The following is a 19697-nucleotide window of genomic DNA, read 5'->3' on the forward strand; positions in this document are numbered from 1 at the left end:
TAGTGCCATAGTTTAGTTGATTAGATGGTGTTGGATGAGATATTGGACTTGATGATCTGAAAGGTCTTTTCCAACCTGGTCTATCCTATTCTATCCTATCCTATCCTATCCTATCCTATCCTATCCTATCCTATCCTATCCTATCCTATCCTATCCTATCGCTTCTTTTTGCTTCATTCCTCTGGGTATTTAACAGTGTGTATGGACTTGAGGGCATTTCTCAGCGATGAGGTTAGATTCCTTAGAGATCTCCAGTCTCAGGGATTGCAGTGTTTTGGAAACTCTGGCCCTCATTCCTCTGCTGGTGATTTCTGAAGGGCTGGGTGTAGAAAATCCAGCCTACCAGTTGTATAAAACCCCCAAGCCCTTGCTAGCTGTGCGTATCTGTTCTCTCGTCGGGGCTTGGCAACACCAAATTCTAGGGAGTGGAATTTTTGCCCATAAATGAACTGATTTTTGGCTTCCCCCTAAAGGAAGATCTGAAGGTATTGTGTGTGCCATATTGCAGGAGCAGAAAATCCTGCCTGTTTGTTTCCTCTGCTGTGAAGGAACCCGTGTTGTGTACGACGTGCGTAGCTATGCACAGCCTCGATCTCTCCGGCTTTCGAGCACAAAAATAGCAGCAAAATCCTTCCTCCCCTCAAGGCAAGCAGTAACCTTCGCTGTGGTTTTCAGGAGTCCCTGCTCTGCAGACAGCACTGCTTGCTTCCTTCCCTGTCCCCAGCCTTATGCTCCAAGTGCTGCCGGGTCCTCCTGCCCTTCCCACGCCGCCTGCGACTGTCGCCCCGGGAATCCGCTCGCTGTAAAGGAAATGGGATTTGTCAGCCCTGAATAAACACCCTTCCCCTGCAGAGACACACAGCCTGCTTTGAATCCTTCCTATCACCCTCTACATGGGCTGCTCAGATGGCTGCACCAAGATGTTTCAGGCTCAACTGACCACATTCTTCGCTTGCAGGTGTTTGAGCCGCAGGATTTGTACACCGGAGAACACTTCTCCAAGGTCCTGAGTACATTAACAGCTCTAAATAAAGCTACTGAAGGTAAGAGAAAAAGGACTCATTGTTTTTTTCTATTGTCTTATCCAGCTCTCTTTTGTTTGTGTTTCCCCTCCCCCAGTTCTTTTCTCTCTTTTTGGGTAGTTTCTAGCTTATTGTAGTTTCTGGAGGCTTGGCAGGCTGTGCTGCCAGCCCCGATGCCTGCCGCTGGGACAGTGGGATCAACACTTCACGCTTCTGCCAACTCCAGCTTTCAGTGCAGCACTTCAGAGGTGCTGTAGGCACTTTCTGCAGAGCTGGGTTTATCACTTTCCACTGAGGGACCTCTTCTCAGTTTTGACAGCATTAAGGGATCTCAAATTAGGTCATGGCAAAGGAGCCTCAGTGTAAATGAGCGTGCCCCTCCCCACATGCAAAACAGCAGGTTTTGAAGAGTGTGTTTCAAAGCTGAGGAGGAAACCAGATCCATCTGTGTAATATCTTTACTGCACATCAGGACAAACATTGCTGCCAGCTGCTCAAGTCAGTTCTATTGATGTTTCACTCTGTCCTCTCCCTGGGGCTGCGGAATAGGCTCCCGGGTTTGGGAAGCAAGCTGATGACTTGTCCAGCCTCCTTGGGTGCAGGAGCAGGCTGCTGAAGCAAAGCTAATCAGATCCTCTTGTTTCCATCTCAAATGCATAGTTGCTCCCCACTGGCTTTAAACTGATCTGCAGTCACATAGGCTGTGAAAGGAAAAAGGGAGGACAAGGACAGATGGGTGAGAGGAGCCAGGGTCTCTTCTGAGGGGGTGAGGATCAGGTCCCTGTAGAGCTGGAAAAGGTTTATGGGATGGAAAGTGTTCCTGGCCCTCTATCATACAAGTGGATTTGCACAGAGTCCTGCACACCCACCAAACACCAGCACTAGGAGAAGAGTTCAGTTTCCCTGTTGTAGACTGTGTTTTAGGCAATTAAAAGGATCCTGGACCTGGAGAAAGGATCCTGGACAAAGGAGAAAATTGCAAACCCCAGGCTCATGGTTTTCCTTTTCATGGGAAGGTTTTTCTGTTGCCTTACTGTGATCTCCCTAGATTTGCTTTGCTCTGGTTTCTCTCAGGTTTGCTTCTCCTTCAGCTGAGTTTTTGCCTTTGAGTTGTCTTCTGCTGGAAGAGAAGCTGCTCAGGTGTTCAGTGAAGCTGCCTCATTGCCAGGACTTGAACACTCTCCTCCTCTGTCCCCATGCAAGATTTTATCAACTCATGTATTTAAAATGCATACATGCTGTGTTTATATGAACTGTTGTATAAATGCTCACCCATATCTTCTACAAACAGCAACATCTCTGCAAGCAGGCTGCAGAGGGACTGCTGTGATAAGACAGAGGGCAATGGTTTGAAATTAAAGGAGATTTGGATTGGATGTGAGGAAAAAGTTCTTTACCATGAGGGTGGTGGAGCACTGGAACAGGTTGCCCAGGGAGGTGGTTGAGGCCCCATCCCTCGAGATATTCAACATGGGGCTCAACAAGGCTCTGGGTGACTGCAGGGGTGTGGGACTAGGTGACCTTTAGAGGTCCCTTCCAACCCAGACCATTCTGTGATAATATATGTGATAATATGCTGCTGTGTGATGTGTAATAATTCATGTGTAATGTGTAACAACAGTATATCTGTGTACATAGCCTGGAGAAGAGGAGGCTCAGGGGAGACCTTCTTGCTCTCTCCAACTCCCTGAAGGGAGGTTGTAGCCAGGTGGGGGTTGGTCTCTTCTCCCAGGCAACCAGCACCAGAACAAGAGGACACAGTCTCAAGCTGCACCAGGGGAGGTTCAGGCTGGATGTTAGGAAGAAGTTCTTCATAGAAAGAGAGACTGGCCATTGGGATGTGCTGCCCAGGGAGGTGGTGGAGTCACCATCCCTGGATGTGTTTAGGAAGAGCCTGGATGGGGTGCTTGGTGCCATGGTTTAGTTGATTAGATAGTGTTGGATGACAGGTTGGACTCGATGATCTCAGAGGTCTCTTCCAACCTGCTCTGCTCTATTCTATTCTATTCTACATGTCTCTGTGTGTGTAAAATGCTGTGTAGAAATTCAGGTCCTGAGATGGCCTTTCTGCTGCCAGCACTCAGCTCTGCCACCGACTCTCTCCCTAGAAACCAGTGAGGGGTAATTCAGCCTCAGCACATCCCTTTGCAGCTCCATTCAGTGACAGCACCCAGGGACCTCCTGTAGAATCAAAGAATGGTGGGGGTTGGAAGACCTCTGGAGATCATCTGGTCTGGAGATCAGCCTGCTGCTAAAGCCAGGTCACCCAGATCAGGTTGCACAGGTTCATGTCCAGGTCAGGTTTTAAAAGTCTGTGGAGGAGACTCCACAACCTCTGGGCAGCCTGCTCCAGGGCTCCAGCAGCCTCCCAGTCAAAAAGTTTTTTCTTATGTTCAAGCAAAACCTCTTGTGTTCCAGTTTGTGCCCCTTGCCCTTCATCCTGTCACTGGGCAGCATTGAACAGAGCCCAGCTCCATCTTCCTGACCTCTACTCAGAGATTCCCTCTGAGTCTGCTCTTCTGTAGGCTGAAGAGCCCCAGGTTTCTCAGCCTCCCCTCCTCACAGAGATGCTCCAGTCCCCTCAGCATCTTTGTGGCCCTTTGTTGGACTCTGCCCAATTGTTCTCTGTCTCACTCTTAAAATGGGGAGCCCAGATCTGGACACAGTACTCCAGCTGTGGCCTAACTAGAGCAGAGTAGAGGAGGAGGAGAGCCTCCTGCACCTCAGAATACCATTGGCCTTTTTGGCCACAAGGTGACTCATGGGCAGCTTGTCCACCAGCACTCCCAGCTCCTTCTCCACAGAGCAGCTTCCCAGCAGGTCACCCCTCACCTGTACTGCTGCAGGGGGTTGTTTCTCCCTAAGTGCAGGACCTTACACTTGCCCTTTGTGAGCTCCATGAGGTTCACCTCTGCCTAGCTCTGCAGCCTGTCCAGGTCCTGCTGAACGGCAGCACAACCTGACTGGGTGCCAGCCACTCCTGCCAGTTCTGTGTCATCAGCAAACTGGCTGAGTGCACTCCACCCCTGCATCCAGGTCATTGATGAAGGTGCTGAACAAGCAGTCCTGACCCCTGGTCAACATCACAAGCCACAGGCCTCCAACTGGGCTCTGCATCTTCAATTACAACCCTTTGTGCTCTGTCCTTCCAGCCAGTTCTGAATCCACCTTGCTGTCCACTCATCTCACCCACACTTCCTGAGCTTGCCTATCAGGATGTTATGGGAGACAGTGTCAAAAGCCTTGCTGAAGCTGAGGTAGACAGCATCCATTGCTCTCCCCTCATCTACCCAGCTGGTCACACCACCACAGCTCTCACAGTGCAGTATGATGGAGTAGTGGAACACTGGCACAGGTTGCCCAGGGAGGTGGTTGAGGCCCCATCCCTGGAGATATTCAAGATGAGGCTGGACAGGGCTCTGGGCAACCTGATCTAGTTAAGGATGCCCATGCTGACTGTGGGGGTGGTTGGACTGGATGACCTTTGGAGGTCCCTTCCAACCCAAACCATTCTATGATCTAAAATGCCAGAGCAGCCTTTGCAAGTACTGTCATTGTGGTGGGCTTTAGCTTCATTATTCTGAAAGCAAAACGAGTCAGAAACTTCCCTGCCTCTATGCTTGCCCATTGCTGGACCAGAGGGGTGTGATGGGGTGTATGCCAATAGGGTGGTGAGGCCACAGTGCTCTTGTCACAGCAGCAGTTACCTTCTTTACAGTCCCACCTCTGTTCTTGCAGCCACCAATGTCCTGGCTCACCTATGAAGTCATTGTGGGGAGGCTCAGGACAGGGACTTTGCTGGGGAGAAGTTCTTATCACATGTTACCAGTGGGGCTGTGTGGAAGCTGGGATGCTCTTGCTTTCATGGCAAACAGCTGTCTGAACATATGCTTCCTCTGGTTCAATGTTCAAAAGCACAGTGCCTGCAACAGAATTAGCTGCTCAGGCAGAGGGCACCCTTGGGAAAAGTGCAGGGTAAAACAAATACATGGCTAAAATGTTTGCTTTTTGGTGGCTTGGCCAAGTTCCTGTGAAGCAAGAGCCTGTGTCCTACAAACTGCCACTGCAGATGGTCTGGTTTGTCCATTTTGCCAGAGGCCAAGGGCTGAATGGAGCATCAGGACAAGCCTGGTACCAGCTAGTGCGGTGCCAAGGCTTTGGCATGCCTGCACATCCTGACACCCTCAATGCTGCTGCATCCCAACACCCTGGTTGGAGGCAGGGGGAAGTAGGTGACAGCTATGGAAACACCGTGGGAATGTGTTTGGGAGCATCCATCTGAAGTCCACATCCTTGTGTCTTTGTGGATGGAGTTAGGCAAATAACTTGGAGGCTTTGTTTGTAGTGGATCGACTCGGAGTGCAGCAGCTGTCCCTCAGGGAACAGCAACAGAGAGCTTGGTGCTTTTGTCTGGAGGAGAGGGCAGGGGAGGAAAACCAGCTGTGCTGGATCAGGCAAGGCTCATCTGCCAAAAATAGTGCAGGAATGTGAGCAGAAACCCCAGCTATTTTAACCAGAGCTTAAGCAACATATGGCAGCAGTGTTCCATGCTGGACCAGGCATAAAATAGGACGCTGCCATGATGCAATCTAAATGATATGCTTCCCTGCCAAACTGTCAAAGTCAGTTTTACATTTGTTTCTAGGTTGCTGCAGATATTTATAAAAGGCTTGGGGAGATTGGGAGGGGCAGGGAGAGGCATAAAATCTCCAGTCCCCAAGTCGTTTCCGTGGGGCTGCTGCTGCTGGCCGCGGTCAGCGCAGGAGCCTGGGCTGGCGGTTTGCGCCCTCCCTGTGTAGCAGGAATCGGGAGGAGAACATCTCCCGTGGCAGCTGGCCACCTCTGCTGGCCTGGGACTCTGCTGGGAGCAGCTCAAGTATCAGGATGCTTTCAGAGTCAAAAAACAACCCCAGCACCCTGTGGTTGCAGAGTGGGTTTGCCTTGCAGCGAGAGAGAGAGAGAGGTTTTTGCAGCGCAGGGAGCTGGGAGTCCACCGCGCGGTCATCGGGCAGTTGTGTAACGAGCAGGGGGCAAGAGAGCAAACTGACCCACGGGCGGCACCTGAGGCTGCCAGGGAGTGTTGTGCTTCACTGGAGCATGGGCCAGGGGGTGGGTATGGTGTGGTTGGGGTCCTGCAAGGCAGCAGTGCCTGGAAGTTGTAGCCCCAGAGCCTCTCCATTGTGCAAGGTGCTGGGGAAAGGGAGCAGACTTGTTTTGTCGGAGAGGTGGTGCTGCTTCAAGCTCAGCCGAAGGATGAGGTGTTTCCCTATTGAAACAAAAATCCTCTGGGGAGAATCAAAAGCCCAGCTGAGTTCCTGTAACTCCCACCAAACTTCCCCTTTGGAATGATTTTTCCATGCTGGAGGAGGATGGGGGACCGGCAGCCTCAGAGGTTGTGTTCTGCAGCTCCTGCGCAGGCTCGGCGGCTCGAGCCCTCTCTCCTCTTGGCAGTGTTTTCAAGGAAGAGCTCCAGACTTGATCCAGGGCACCTGCACACCCAGCAAAGTGATGCCTGCAGACCACAGGCTGCTCTGCTCTGCTCTGTCCTCCTTTTGAGGTCTGCAGGCATGCTGGGGCTGCTTAGTCTGGAGAAGAGAAGACTGAGAGGGAGTGTTACTATTGTCTGTAAACCTGTGACGGGTGGGTGTCAGGAAGAAGGGGCCAGGCTCTTTTCACTGGTGTCCTGTGATAGACAGGGGGCAATGGGCACAAACTGGAACACATAAGGAGAGACTTCATTGCTGTGAGGGTGTGGAGCCCTGGAGCAGGCTGCCCAGAGAGGTTGTGGAGTCTCCTTTGCTAGAGACTTTCAAGACCCTCCTGGATGTCTTCCTGTGGGACCTGCCCGAGGTGATTCTGTTCTGGCAAGGGGGTTGGACTTGATCTCCAGTGGTTCCTTCCGATCCCTACCGTTCTGTGATTCTCTGTGAGGTCCACACTGCAGGCTCTGGGGTACAGAAGTGAGGTTATATCTGAAAAGAAGCTAGAAGACATCTCAGAAGCACTTCCCAGTTCCCTGAACTGATAATGTCTGTCATCGCTTCACTGGAGCACCAGGGCACATGGAAAGGAGGGGATCTGGGTGTTGTCCCACAGTATGATGTGAGGTACCACAGAGCAGAGAAATGCTGGGAATTGCTGACTGGCTTGCATCCCATGTTCTTACCACTCTGCAGCATCCAAGCAGGATTCTGGTGCTGAGCTCTGCCAGGGCTGCTGGTGGTGATGAGGGCGCTGACTCCAGGGCACTGGCGATCGGGAAACTTTTTACCCTCTGGCAAGGTTTTTGGTGTCAATACAGAACAAATCACTAATTGTGAAGACCAGATGTGTCACAGAATCACAGAAACATTCAGGTTGGAAAAGACCCTCAGGATCACCAAGTCCAACCCAGAACCCTACTCTACAAGGTTCACCCCTAAACCATATCCCCAAGCACCACATCCAAATCACCTTGATACACATCCAGGGTTGGTGACTCAACCACCTCCCTGGGCAGCACATTCCAATGCCTGGCCACTCTTGCTGGGAAAAGCTTCTTTCTAATGTCCAGTCTGAACCTTCCCAGTCACAGCTTGAGGCCATTCCCTCTTGTTCTATCCCTGGAGCTGCTCTGCTGTGAGGACAGACTGAGGAAGTTGGGGCTGTTCAGTCTGGAAAAGAGAAGGCTCTGAGGAGACCTAATTGTGGCCTCCTAGTGTCTGAAGGGGGCTCCAAGAAAGCTGGGGAGGGACTTTTGAGGGTGTCAGGGAGTGATAGGACTGGGGGGAATGGAGCAAAATTAGCAATGGGTAGATTGAGATTGGATGTTAGGAAGAAGTTGTTCCCCATGAGGGTGGTGAGAGACTGGCACAGGTTGCCCAGGGAGGTGGTGGAAGCCTCCTGCCTGGAGTTGTTTGGGGCCAGGCTGGATGTGGCTGTGAGCAACCTGCTGTAGTGTGAGGTGTCCCTGGCCATGGCAGGGGGGTTGGAACTGGCTGAGCCTTGAGGTCCCTTCCAACACTGACAATTCTATGGTTCCAATTACCTGTGAGCAGAGACCAGCACCAGCCTCTCTACAATGTCCTTTCAGGTAGTTGTAGAGAGCAATGAGATGTTAAAGCATTGTTTCCAGCATCGGGCAGGTGCTGGCAGGAACAAGCCCAGAGACTAGTTTGCAAAGTGGTGGTCTTCAAGGCTGTGAAGGAGGCAGCTCCAAGAGCTGCTGGGAGGGCCTGAGTCTTGCTGTGGGCTGTCTGTCTCCCGGGAGTGACACTCCTTGCTTCCTCGGCATCGTCTGAATCCCTCTCTCACATGGCAATGGCAGCGGTCCACAAACAGCAATCAGAACTGTGCCTAGCCTCTTTCAGCTGGATGATGAACCCAGGAGGACTTCTCTAAACAGAGGAGTGATTGTGTTGACCAGCTGGTCAGCATTCTTCCCCACTCAGCCAGGAAGCCCACGCTGCAGCTGCAGAGGTGACCTAAGAGCCCTCACTTGTCAGCTCAGCTTTGACACACCTTCAACAGAGCTGACTTGGATCCTAGAAAGATTCCCAGTTGGGCAGCACTGGGCTGAGTATTATTCTGGTTTGCTACAGTTTTAAGGAGGACTTAAGAAAAACAATTACTGCAATTGGTTGTGTGGGGGCAGAGCTGGCATAAGCTGGGGGTGCCTCAGGATGCAATTCAACTTCTTCCATCATGGAAGGGTTAATCCAAACCAGCAGAATCCTCCTCAGTGTTGAGGCCAGCATCCTGGTCTCTATCAGAAGTTGTGTGGCTAGCAGGACCAGGGCAGTGATTGTCCTCTGTACTAAGCACTGGAGAGGCCACATCTTGACTACTGGGTTCAGTTTCGGGGCCCTCACTCTAAGGATGTTGAGGTGCTGGAGTGTGTCCAGAGCAGGGCAACCAAGCTGGGGAAGGGTCTGGAGAACAGGGCTGGGGAGGAGCAGCTGAGGGAGCTGGGGGTGTTAAGTGTGGAGAAGAGGAGGCTGAGGGGAGACCTCATTGCTCTCTACAGCTCCCAGAAAGGAGGTTGATGGGAGATGAGGGTTGGTCTCTTCTCTCTAGTATCAAGTGATAGAACAAGAAGAAATGGCCTCAAGTTACACCAGGGAAGGTTTAGGTTGGATATCAGGAAAAATGTCTTTCCTATAAGAGCGGCCAGGCTTTGGAACAGGCTGCTCAGAGGAGTGGTGGAGTCACCGTCCCTGGAAATGTTCAGAAAATGTGTGGAAATAGCACTGTGGGACATGCTTCAGTGGTCATGGTGGTGTTGGGTTGATGCTTGGACCTGATGATCTACCACACCTTGAGTACTGTGTCTAGTTCTGGGCCCCTCAGTTTAAGAAGGACACTGAGACTCTTGAACGTGTCCAGAGAAGGGCAACGAGGCTGGGGAGGGGTCTGGAGCACAGCCCTGTGAGGAGAGGCTGAGGGAGCTGGGGTTGCTTAGCCTGGAGAAGAGGAGGCTCAGGGGAGACCTTCTTGCTCTCTCCAACTCCCTGAAGGGAGGTTGTAGCCAGGTGGGGGTTGGTCTCATCTCCCAGACAACCAGCACTAGAACAAGAGGACACAGTCTCAAGCTGCACCAGGGGAGGTTTAGGCTGGAGGTGAGGAGAAAGTTCTTCCCAGAGAGAGTTGTTAGCCATTGGGATGTGCTGCCCAGGGAGGTGGTGGAGTCCCCATCCCTGGAGGTGTTCAAGAGGGGATTGGACATGGCACTTGGAGCCCTGGTTTAGTAGTCATGAGGTGTTGGGTGCCAGGTTGGACTTGATGGTCTTTGAGGTCTTTTCCAACCTTATTGATTCCATGATTCTCTGATCTTGGAGTTCTTTTCCAGCCTTAATGATTCTCTAAGGTTACCCACACTGGAGATGCAGTGCACTTGCTGTCCTGCTCTGGTAGCTGCCCTTTCAGATGCTGGGCCCTGTGCTTGTTTTGTTTCTCAGCTCTGCTCTTTGCTTGGCTGTGTTACAGAGGGGGTGGAGGGCAGCTGGGTCAAACTCAGACGTTGTTTTTGCTTCCCCAGACCAGCCAGCACCAGGGCCATGTTCACGTCTCTCGTCTCTTAGCTCTGCAGCTGGAGGACCCCACACCGACTCCAACAGCACAGCTTCCCAGTCCACGAGGGTGCTGAGGAGGCAATCCAAGCCTGTGGTATCTTGAGTTAACTTCTCACCAAGGGTTTGATGGCTGGGGAGGGGCAGAGGGGTATGGGTGTGTGACAGTTTTGGGCTGTTAATGCGGGTGGGTTAAACCGTCACAGGGTGCTACCCCTGTGTTCAAGCACACCAGGGGGACCTGCTCTTCCCTGATCTCCATCACAGCTTTGCTGCCCTGGCTGGAGAAGGTCTGGTGGTTTCTCCCAAGTGCCAGTGCTCCTCTGGGTGACCTGAGGAGAGCAGCTCTCATCTGCCTGTCTGTCATGCTGCGAGGCTAAACCAATGCTTGGGAGGGACCTTGTAGTCCTCGGGCAGGAGTGCTTACATAAAACCAAGGCAGGAGTGCTTGTTATGAAGAGCAATGCAGAAAAACCAGCTGTCACAACAAAGAACAATGGCTTGTCCCAGTGACTTCTGCTGTTTTGGACTATTTACTGCTGTTTTTCCATGGTATTTTCTTTTCTTCTCCTCCCCCTCCAGGAGATGACCGAGAATGGCAGTCATCAGCTGGTGGTAAAGGCCAGGTTCAACTTTAAGCAGACCAACGAGGATGAGCTCTCTGTTAACAAAGGAGACATTATTTATGTCACCAGAGTTGAAGAAGGGGGCTGGTGGGAAGGGACCTTGAATGGAAAAACAGGCTGGTTCCCAAGCAACTACGTCAGAGAAATCAAACCCACCGGTAAGCAAACGGCTTGCGAGGGCTGAGGGGATGGAGGAGCGTGGCGTGGAGCCTCCCCCGGTGCCTTTGGGGAATTGCTGCTATATTTGCTAAGGACTGTTTGTGTCCTTAAAGCAGCAGGGCTAGTGGGAGGAGGCAGGAGGCCAACAAGGCAAGCCCTAGTCTCTTGCACAAGTTGTTGGAGAGCTGCTTCTCCCTCTGCCCCAGCACAACTGTGCCTCTCTGTTGCTCCCCCAGGAGCACAGCAGTGGGGACATGGCTGGAGGAGGAGGCCAGAGATGGCTGTGTGGGTCCCCTTGGTCCTGGGGAGCTGCCAGGTTGTTCCAGTGTCTGAGCACAGAACTGGGTTTTTGTTAGACACCTCAGTCAGGCAGTGCATTTCCCTCTGCCCCTGCCCTGTCTGGCAGTGCCGGAATGAGCGCTCGCGGTGAGGAACCAACAAAACCTGGTTGCCCAGGGAGGTGCTTGTGGCCCCTTCCCTGGAGATAGTCAAGGTGAGGCTCAACGAGGCCCTGGGCAGCCTGCTCTAGTTGGTGCTGTGCCTGCTGTCTGTGGGGAGGTCGGACTGGATGACCTTTGGAGGTCCCTTCCAGCTTGGACCTGTCTGTGATCCGTTCTGTGGCCACAGGGAAGGCTGCCCTGGCTTTGTCCACAGTGATGGCTGATTTCACAGGGTACATTTCCCCCCAAAGATGCATCTTCTGCTGTGATACTGGGAAAGGAAGAGGGAGGGGATGACCCATCTGAGGGCATCTTGTTGAGCTTTGTCTTGAGCGTCCTGAGCATTTTCTGTGACGTGATTCTCGCCAGCTGCGGGGTGGTGATGACATGAAGCATGCCCCTGGCTAGCTGCCTTGTGGTGCTGCATACCCATCCAAGCAGCTCAGCCCAGCATGCTTCTGAGGCCATGGTGTGACAGCAAATTTGATTTGGTTTTGTTTGTTGGGGTGTTTTTTTTTTACAAAATCCAACTTCTGATTGGATTGCCTCAAGGGCTTGCCCTAGACACAGGCCTGTTGTGTGCTTGGTGCTGCTTTTATGGCTCAGGATCAGCTGTGGCCTCCAGCACTGGGAGACATCAATGGTGGTCTGCAAAGCGTACAAGCCCTGCTAGACAGCCTTGCAAGCAAAGCATGCAAAGGAAGGATAATAAATGAGGTTCAACAAGACCAAGTGCAAGGTCCTGCAGCTGGGTCGAGGCAATCCCAAGCACTGATACAGGCTGGGCAGGGACTGGCTTGAGAGCAGGAGAGGACTTGGGGGTGCTAGTGGATGAGAAGCTCAACAGGAGCCAGCAGGGAGCACTTGCAGCCCAGAGAGCCAAGCAGTGCCTGGGCTGCAGCAAGAGAAGCAGAGCCAGCAGGGCAGGGAGGGGATTCTCCCCCTCTACTCTGCTTGGGTGAGACCACAGCTGGAGCTCTGTGTCCAGTTCTGGAGCCCCTAGTACAGGAAGGATCTGGAGGTGCTGGAAGGTGTCCAGAGAAGGGCCAGGAGGATGAGCAGAGGGCTGGAGCTGCTCTGCCATGAGGACAGACTGAGGGAGTTGAGGCTGTTCAGTCTGGAGAAGAGAAGGATCCAAGGAGACCTTATTGTGGCCTTCCAGAATCTGCAGGGGGCTTCAAGAAAGCTGGGGAGGGACTTTTGAGGGTGTCAGGGAGTGATAGGACTGGGGGGAATGAAAAAAAAACCTAGAAATGGGGAGATTCAGCCTGGGTCTTAGGAAGGAGTTGTTGCCTATGAGGGTGGTGAGAGCCTGGCACAGGTTGCCCAGGGAGGTGGTGGAAGCCTCCTGCCTGGAGGTGTTTGCAGCCAGGCTGGATGTGGCTGTGAACAACCTGCTGTAGTGTGAGGTGTCCCTGGCCATGGCAGGGGGTTTGGAACTGACTGATCCTTGAGGTCCCTTCCAACCCTGACAATTCTGTGATTCTGTAAGGAGTGCTGAGAATGGGGCCAGTTTGTATTTAATTCTAACTGAAACAGTCCCTGTTAGGCTAGCTCATCTCCCACTGTTTCCCTCGAGGAACTGATGTCTGAGCTGGAGCAGGATGTTGCAGCAGGGATTGAAGGCTTGTCTGGCACAACCCAGGAATCACTAATTAAGTCAGTGAGTGGAGAAGAAAAATCCTTTAAAAGAGAGAGAGCAAACCTCAGTCCTGTGGGGAAAATCAGACAGGAGCTGCATGAGCTAGCAGCACCTCAGTGAAGTGAAGGCTGAGGTTCCCATTGATGCTGATGGAGGAGCCCAGCAGATTTTGTGTGTGTGTCTGCTTTTCCCTCCAGATCTTCCCTCCAGCACCCATTTCATATGGGAGGAGGAGGGTTCATTCCCCTGGTGTCTGCTCTCTCAGGACATGTGGTATTGCAAGTGATGGATTTGCAGGGCCCCTCACCTAACCCTCTCCTGCCCCAGGATGGCTGGGGGCTGTAGTCTGGGGGGAAGCTCTTGCTGCAAGCCAGCAGGAGCTGCTTTCCCAGGCTTGTCACTCGAAATGGAGTTGTTTTTCTGCACTGTCTGTGCCACCACTGTGTCCTGAATGTGCCCTTTGGATGGAAATAACTCCCTGCATGGAGCACAGCTCCTCCAAGTCTCTAAATGAGGCACAGAGCTCCTGGCTGAAAGTGACAGGAAACTCTACAAGGGCAATAATTAGACAATACATCAAGCTGTGCTTTCCAGGGGCTACGTTTATCAATTGCAGGCTTCTCCCCTGCTGTTGGTGTGAAAGTAATTGCCTCCAGGGAACAACTGCAGGCAGATAAGAGAGCTGGGATGGGCTGCTCCACATGGCACAGAGGTGCTTTGGCACCAGGTGAGCAGACATGGCCAGGGCCAGTGGTACAGCCATGTGCAGCCAATATGTCCCAGTCTGGAAGGGTAATGGTCCCATTCTGAAGGGGTAATGGTGCTGGAAGAGCTAGCAAAGTCCCAGTCTGAAGGGGTAATGGTGCTGGAAGAGCTAGGAAGGTCCCATTCTGAAGGGGTAATGGTGCTGGAAGAGCTAGCAAAGTCCCAGTCTGAAGGGGTAATGGTGTTGGAAGAGCTCGGAAGGTCCCATTCTGAAGGGGTAATGGTGTTGGAAGAGCTAGGAAGGTCCCATTCTGAAGGGGTAATGGTGCTGGAAGAGCTAGCAAAGTCCCAGTCTGAAGGGGTAATGGTGTTGGAAGAGCTAGGAAGGTCCCATTCTGAAGGGGTAATGGTGCTGGAAGAGCTAGCAAAGTCCCAGTCTGAAGGGGTAATGGTGTTGGAAGAGCTAGGAAGGTCCCATTCTGAAGGGGTAATGGTGCTGGAAGAGCTAGCAAGGTCCCTGTCTGAAGGGGTAATGGTGCTGGCAGAGCTGGGAAGGTCCCATTCTGAAGGGGTAATGGTGCTGGAAGAGCTAGCAAAGTCCCAGTCTGAAGGGGTAATGGTGTTGGAAGAGCTAGGAAGGTCCCATTCTGAAGGGGTAATGGTGCTGGAAGAGCTAGCAAAGTCCCAGTCTGAAGGGGTAATGGTGTTGGAAGAGCTAGGAAGGTCCCATTCTGAAGGGGTAATGGTGTTGGAAGAGCTAGGAAGGTCCCATTCTGAAGGGGTAATGGTGCTGGAAGAGCTAGCAAAGTCCCAGTCTGAAGGGGTAATGGTGTTGGAAGAGCTAGGAAGGTCCCATTCTGAAGGGGTAATGGTGCTGGAAGAGCTAGCAAAGTCCCAGTCTGAAGGGGTAATGGTGTTGGAAGAGCTAGGAAGGTCCCATTCTGAAGGGGTAATGGTGCTGGAAGAGCTAGCAAGGTCCCTGTCTGAAGGGGTAATGGTGCTGGCAGAGCTGGGAAGGTCCCATTCTGAAGGGGTAATGGTGCTGGAAGAGCTAGCAAAGTCCCAGTCTGAAGGGGTAATGGTGTTGGAAGAGCTAGGAAGGTCCCATTCTGAAGGGGTAATGGTGCTGGAAGAGCTAGCAAAGTCCCAGTCTGAAGGGGTAATGGTGCTGGAAGAGCTAGGAAGGTCCCATTCTGAAGGGGTAATGGTGCTGGAAGAGCTAGCAAGGTCCCAATCTAAAGGGGTAATGGTGTTGGAAGAGCTAACAAAGCCTTGCTACTGGCAGGGAATGGGCTCTCTAAGGAAGGAAAATGGAGCAGGGATTTGTGTGTCTGTGTGTGCACGTGGGTACTGTGCTGGAGGCATCCTCAGGGATGTAGCCAATGGAGAAGAAGATGAGGGTTCTCTTGCAGCTTGGTGGAAGCTTTTTGTTTGAAGCTGCCTTCATTCACAGAAGGAAGACAGGCAGAGAAGTTATCACAAATGACTGTGGGGATCAAGGTTCAGCACATTGATTGGTGTTGGCTTCATGTGAATCACTGGAGTGAAACACAGTACCCAGCATTTGTGAAACCCACGTTCTGTGGGCCAGGTGAAGCCAAGCTGTAGCTCCAAACAATGCCAGACACAGGGCTGCTGCCAGGACTTCAGAGCAAACCTGTAAGTTAGCTGGCAGAGGCTGTGTGGTGCTTCTGGTGTGACTTGCTGAGCTGCCTCCTTTGTCATGCACACCTTTGGTTTGCTCCTGGGTTTTCTGAGGCAGGCAAACAAACCCTGCAGTTGAATAGAATAGGAATAGAATGGAAATAGGAATAGAATAGAATAGAATAGAATAGAATAGAATAGAATAGAATAGAATAGAATAGAATAGAATAGAATAATTAACCAGGTTGGAAAAGACCTTCGAGATCATCGAGTCTAACCTATCACCCAACACCATCTGATCAACTAAATCATGGCACCAAGCACCCCATCCAGTCTCCTCTTAAACTCCTCCAGGGATGGTGCCTCCACCACCTCCCTGGGCAGCACATTCCAATGGCCAAATCTCTTTCTGTGAAGAACTTCCTCCTAACATCCAGCCTAAACCTCCCCTGGCGCAGCTTGAGACTGTGTCCTCTTGTTCTGGTGCTGGTTGCCTGGGAGAAGAGACCAACCCCCACCTGGCTACAACCTCCCTTCAGGGAGTTGTAGACAGCAATAAGGGTCTCCCCTGAGCCTCCTCAGCCTTGATGTTTGGTGTTTGAGAGGGATAAATTCTGTGTTTGGTGGCTGTGATGTGCTGGTGACTTCTCCTGCTTGGAGTAATGAGAGAGCTGTGCACTGTAATTTACTGATGTCTTTTCTTGTGCAGATAAACCACTCTCCCCCAAAGCATTAAAAGGACTTGAAAGCACTCAGCTGACAAAGAATTATTACCCTGTGGTAAGTTTGAAAGTGCTGATCATACATTTTAATAAGTGGCATATTATTCATCTTCTGGACTGGCTCCTTCCCCTAGAAATCATTGAAGCAATTTGTAACAATTGGGGATGTGACTCTCTATTTAAATGCAGCTGTTGCTGTTTCCTTGATTCAAGACACTAAACCACAAGTGGAAGCTGCTGCAAGATGTCAGAAAGAGAGACTCAAAGCAGACAAGTGAGATAACAGAGCAGAGGTGGCAGCTTGGGCATCAGCGTTAGGGAGTGAGGCAGAATGTCTCTGGTCCAGGCCTTGCCACCGACTGGTGAGCCTGTTGATAAAGATGGGGAGATAGTGTCACAGTGTGAAGGCAGCCAAATTAGGACTGATCCATGCTCCCTTTCTTGGGGTTGGCTGGAGATGTCACACTCCAAGCTGCTTGCCCTGTGCCTCTGCCAGCAGCTGCAGCCCTCGTAGAAAGGGCAGCTCACAGTCTGGCTTGTTAACTGGGCTAGGCTTCAGAGCAGCTCAGGCTGCCAGGTTATGAACTGCAGCTGCAGAAGGGCTGGAGAAACATCATCTCCTCTGCCATCTTGCTGTCAGAGCAGTGAGGTCTGGCAAGGCAGGGCAGATACCTTCTACCAGGCTAGAGTGAAGCCTGCGGTGTAGGAGAGTTAAATGCCTGCATGTGAACGTCCCTGGCTCTCAGTGCTGGAGGTGAAACGTGCTCGTCAGCATGTCTAAATATATTTCAAGCAAAGCAAAGCAAAGCAGAAACAGTTTGTCCAGGGAGCTGGGAACCACCTCCACTGTCTCCAAACCTCATCCACACTGAGAAACCTGAGTGCTAAGCGGGAGCGTGGAGGCAGTGGGTTTGCCCACCCTTGCTTCTGGAGATGCTGAGGGCGGATTAGCAGGACCAAACGCAGCTCAGCACATCCTTGAAGCGGGCAAGTGAGCTGTGCCCTGGCTTGAGCTGCTGCAGGAGGAGCCATCCTTGGCCAGGCAGCTGTTGCATTTACTTGCTGCCTGCCTTGGTGCAAGCGGTGCTGCTGGGGCGCGTGCAGGCATGGTTTGTCTGCACCCCTCGGCAGCCGGTTGTGCATGCAGGGTTAGGCATCAGCCTCTCCAGGGGTCAAATGCTGAACTCAGGTCCAAACTGACATTGTCTTCATGCTTTGCCAGAGAAGAAGGAGCAGCCCTTAACAGCAGCTTGCTGGGCTGTGGTGGGTTGAAACTTCCCTCTAATGCTGGATTTGCCAGCCCAGCCCAGCTGGAAGCAAATGGAAGCAAGCAAAACTACAACCTGCAGTAGGATGCAATGAGTATGTGCAAAAGACACAGGGCTGACAATATTGACAGGGATTTACAGTTGATAAGCAGCACAAGAACCACCCCCTGGCCCAAAACCAAGGGAGCTGCTAAGAGCTTCTCCACTCCCTGCCCCTCCTCCTTACCCACCTGGACACAAAGGGACTAGAGAAAAGAGCTGAGAGTTATTGTGTTAGGATACTCAGCCAAAACAAAGAGCACAGCCAAGGTCAAGCAGAAGCAAGTTAGTGTCTCCCACAGTGAGGAGACCAAGAGAGGAAGATAGTTTTACATTACCAGCCTCATGTTTGTTATCTGTCCAGTGGGATTGGTAAGAACTTAGCATTATTTCCCTTTTTACACCCATTTACTTGCATCCTACCACTTTCTGTTCAAGATCTGTGGAACACTTTCGAGGTGCAGCCTAAAACTACCACACCAGGCCTCCCCCCAGCCCGGGTTGTGAAGCCAAGTCCTCAAACTTGGCCCTTCCCAGGGCTTTCCTGAGCAGTGTGGGTTCTGCATTTCCATATGTGATTTCTGGAGTTAAAACAGACCTCCCTGCTTTTCCACCCTTGGCAGCTGATGTCGTGTTCCTTTGACTAGTCACTGGTACAAAGATCTACTCAGTGCTCTGTCTCTCACCCTAGGTGTTGCAAAATATTCTGGAAACAGAACGAGATTATGCGAAGGAACTACAGTCACTTCTGGGAACTTACTTAAGACCCCTCCAGTCTTATGATAAGTAAGATATAAGGGCATCTGAGGTGGAGAGAACCCTGTAAAATCCACCCCCCTCCCATTATTGTCCTGCTTTTAGGGCCTGTCACTGCTCTTCTTGTAAAGCCTCCCAGCTTCTCTGTGCAGTGGAGAAGCAGCCCACGCTGGGCAGTAGGTTTCTGCTCTGTCCTCTTCCTTGGCGCTGGGCTGCGTTGGAGCTGGGCCTTTCCATCTGCTGGAGGGCTGGCTGTCACAACCCACCTGCAAGCTCCTGTGTGGCTGTCCCAGCATGTGTTTATCTCCCAGCAGTATGCCTTGCATGGCTTCTCCCCTTGTCATTTGCCTTGTTGTGACTCCTCGGCCCCGAGTGGCGTCTGCCGGTCATCTCTTCATTTCACGCGTGGCAGCGACCTGTTCTGCATTGCCTCTCGCTAAGGCCAAGCTACAGCTGAGCCAGAAGTGACTCCTCTGTTCTCTCCATCTGTGCAGCCATCAGCATTAAGGTGCTCAGGAGGGAGCATGCTGCCATCCCTTGCAACCTGAGCAACACCATGGCCCACTGGGGGACACCGTCAGGGCTTAACCTGTGGAAACAAGCTGATGTGGTTTCCATCCATGCCGGGCAGCGTGGTGCTGAGGCCATCCTGTCCTTACCCAGGCAGTGCCAGGCAGCACACTGGTGCCCATCAGCAGATTCTTTTCAAGAGTTTTCACCCTGCATTAAAGCCCCAGTACAGTCAACTTCACCTCCTGCTTCCAGCTTCAGCTTCACAGTCATCTCTTCCAAACGGTGCTATCTCGGAGCCCGTGTCCATGCAGCTGCTTCTGGGGCCAGGATCCCTCCAGCTGAGCAGGCTGTGGGAGGACTGGGCAGCCCCAAGGCATCACAGGCAGAGGGCAGATGTTTAGACATTGTCCAGTCCAGAGAGATGGGAGAGTGGTGTCATGGGGCCTTTGTACTTAAATACAATCATAACGGTTGGAAAAGACCTCTAAAAGCATGAAGCTTAACCATCAACCCAACAGCACCATGACCCCTAAAGCCTGCCCCAAAGTGCCATGGCCACACCTTTCCTGAACAGCTCCAGGGATGGGGACTCCACCACCTCCTTGGGCAGCCTGTGCCAATGCCTGACCACTCTTGCAGGAAGGATGTTTTTCCTGATCTCCCATCCAAAAATCTCTCCTCCCTTCCCCAGATCTTCGTGTGGGATATATGACAATATCTCATGCTCTCAGCATTGTAGGTGGCAAATGGCTTAAGATGGGGGTGGTACAAGAGTGGAGCTCTGAAGGTGACAGAAGCAGACGTGGTAGCTTTGCCTAGGCAAAAATCCAACCTCAGCCAAGAAACAAAGCAACCCTTACCCAAGAGGCCACTCTGTGTGACCCTCCTCCCAGAGGGAAACCTACAGCCTGAATCCCTGAAGACAAAGCTGTCTCAGTCTGTGCACACACCTCCCTCCCCACCCCTGGATGAAATCCCATCTGTCTGTGTCTGTTAGACAGCTAAACATCTTGAGGAGATCAGTGTGATTAAAATCCAATTAAGGTAATCCTTGGCAGCAGACATCTTCTCCAGGAGCTGTGCTCTGTAGCTTTGTGTTTTCCCACGTCTGATG

General features: G+C 52.0%; 1 protein-coding gene across 1 annotated transcript in view; it reads left to right on the top strand.

Moving 5' to 3' along the window:
* ARHGEF6 (Rac/Cdc42 guanine nucleotide exchange factor 6) overlaps positions 1–19697 on the top strand; it is a 59890-nt gene that overhangs the window by 12242 nt on the left and 27951 nt on the right. The window contains exons 3-7 of the mRNA XM_009904268.2: positions 959–1043; positions 10039–10166; positions 10652–10853; positions 15995–16065; positions 18006–18100. Coding sequence (XP_009902570.2) covers positions 959–1043; positions 10039–10166; positions 10652–10853; positions 15995–16065; positions 18006–18100 — 581 coding nt within the window. The remainder of the gene's footprint in view (positions 1–958; positions 1044–10038; positions 10167–10651; positions 10854–15994; positions 16066–18005; positions 18101–19697) is intronic.

Source organism: Dryobates pubescens, chromosome 18 (assembly GCF_014839835.1).
Source record: "Dryobates pubescens isolate bDryPub1 chromosome 18, bDryPub1.pri, whole genome shotgun sequence".
Classification (NCBI taxonomy): Eukaryota; Metazoa; Chordata; class Aves; order Piciformes; family Picidae; genus Dryobates; species Dryobates pubescens.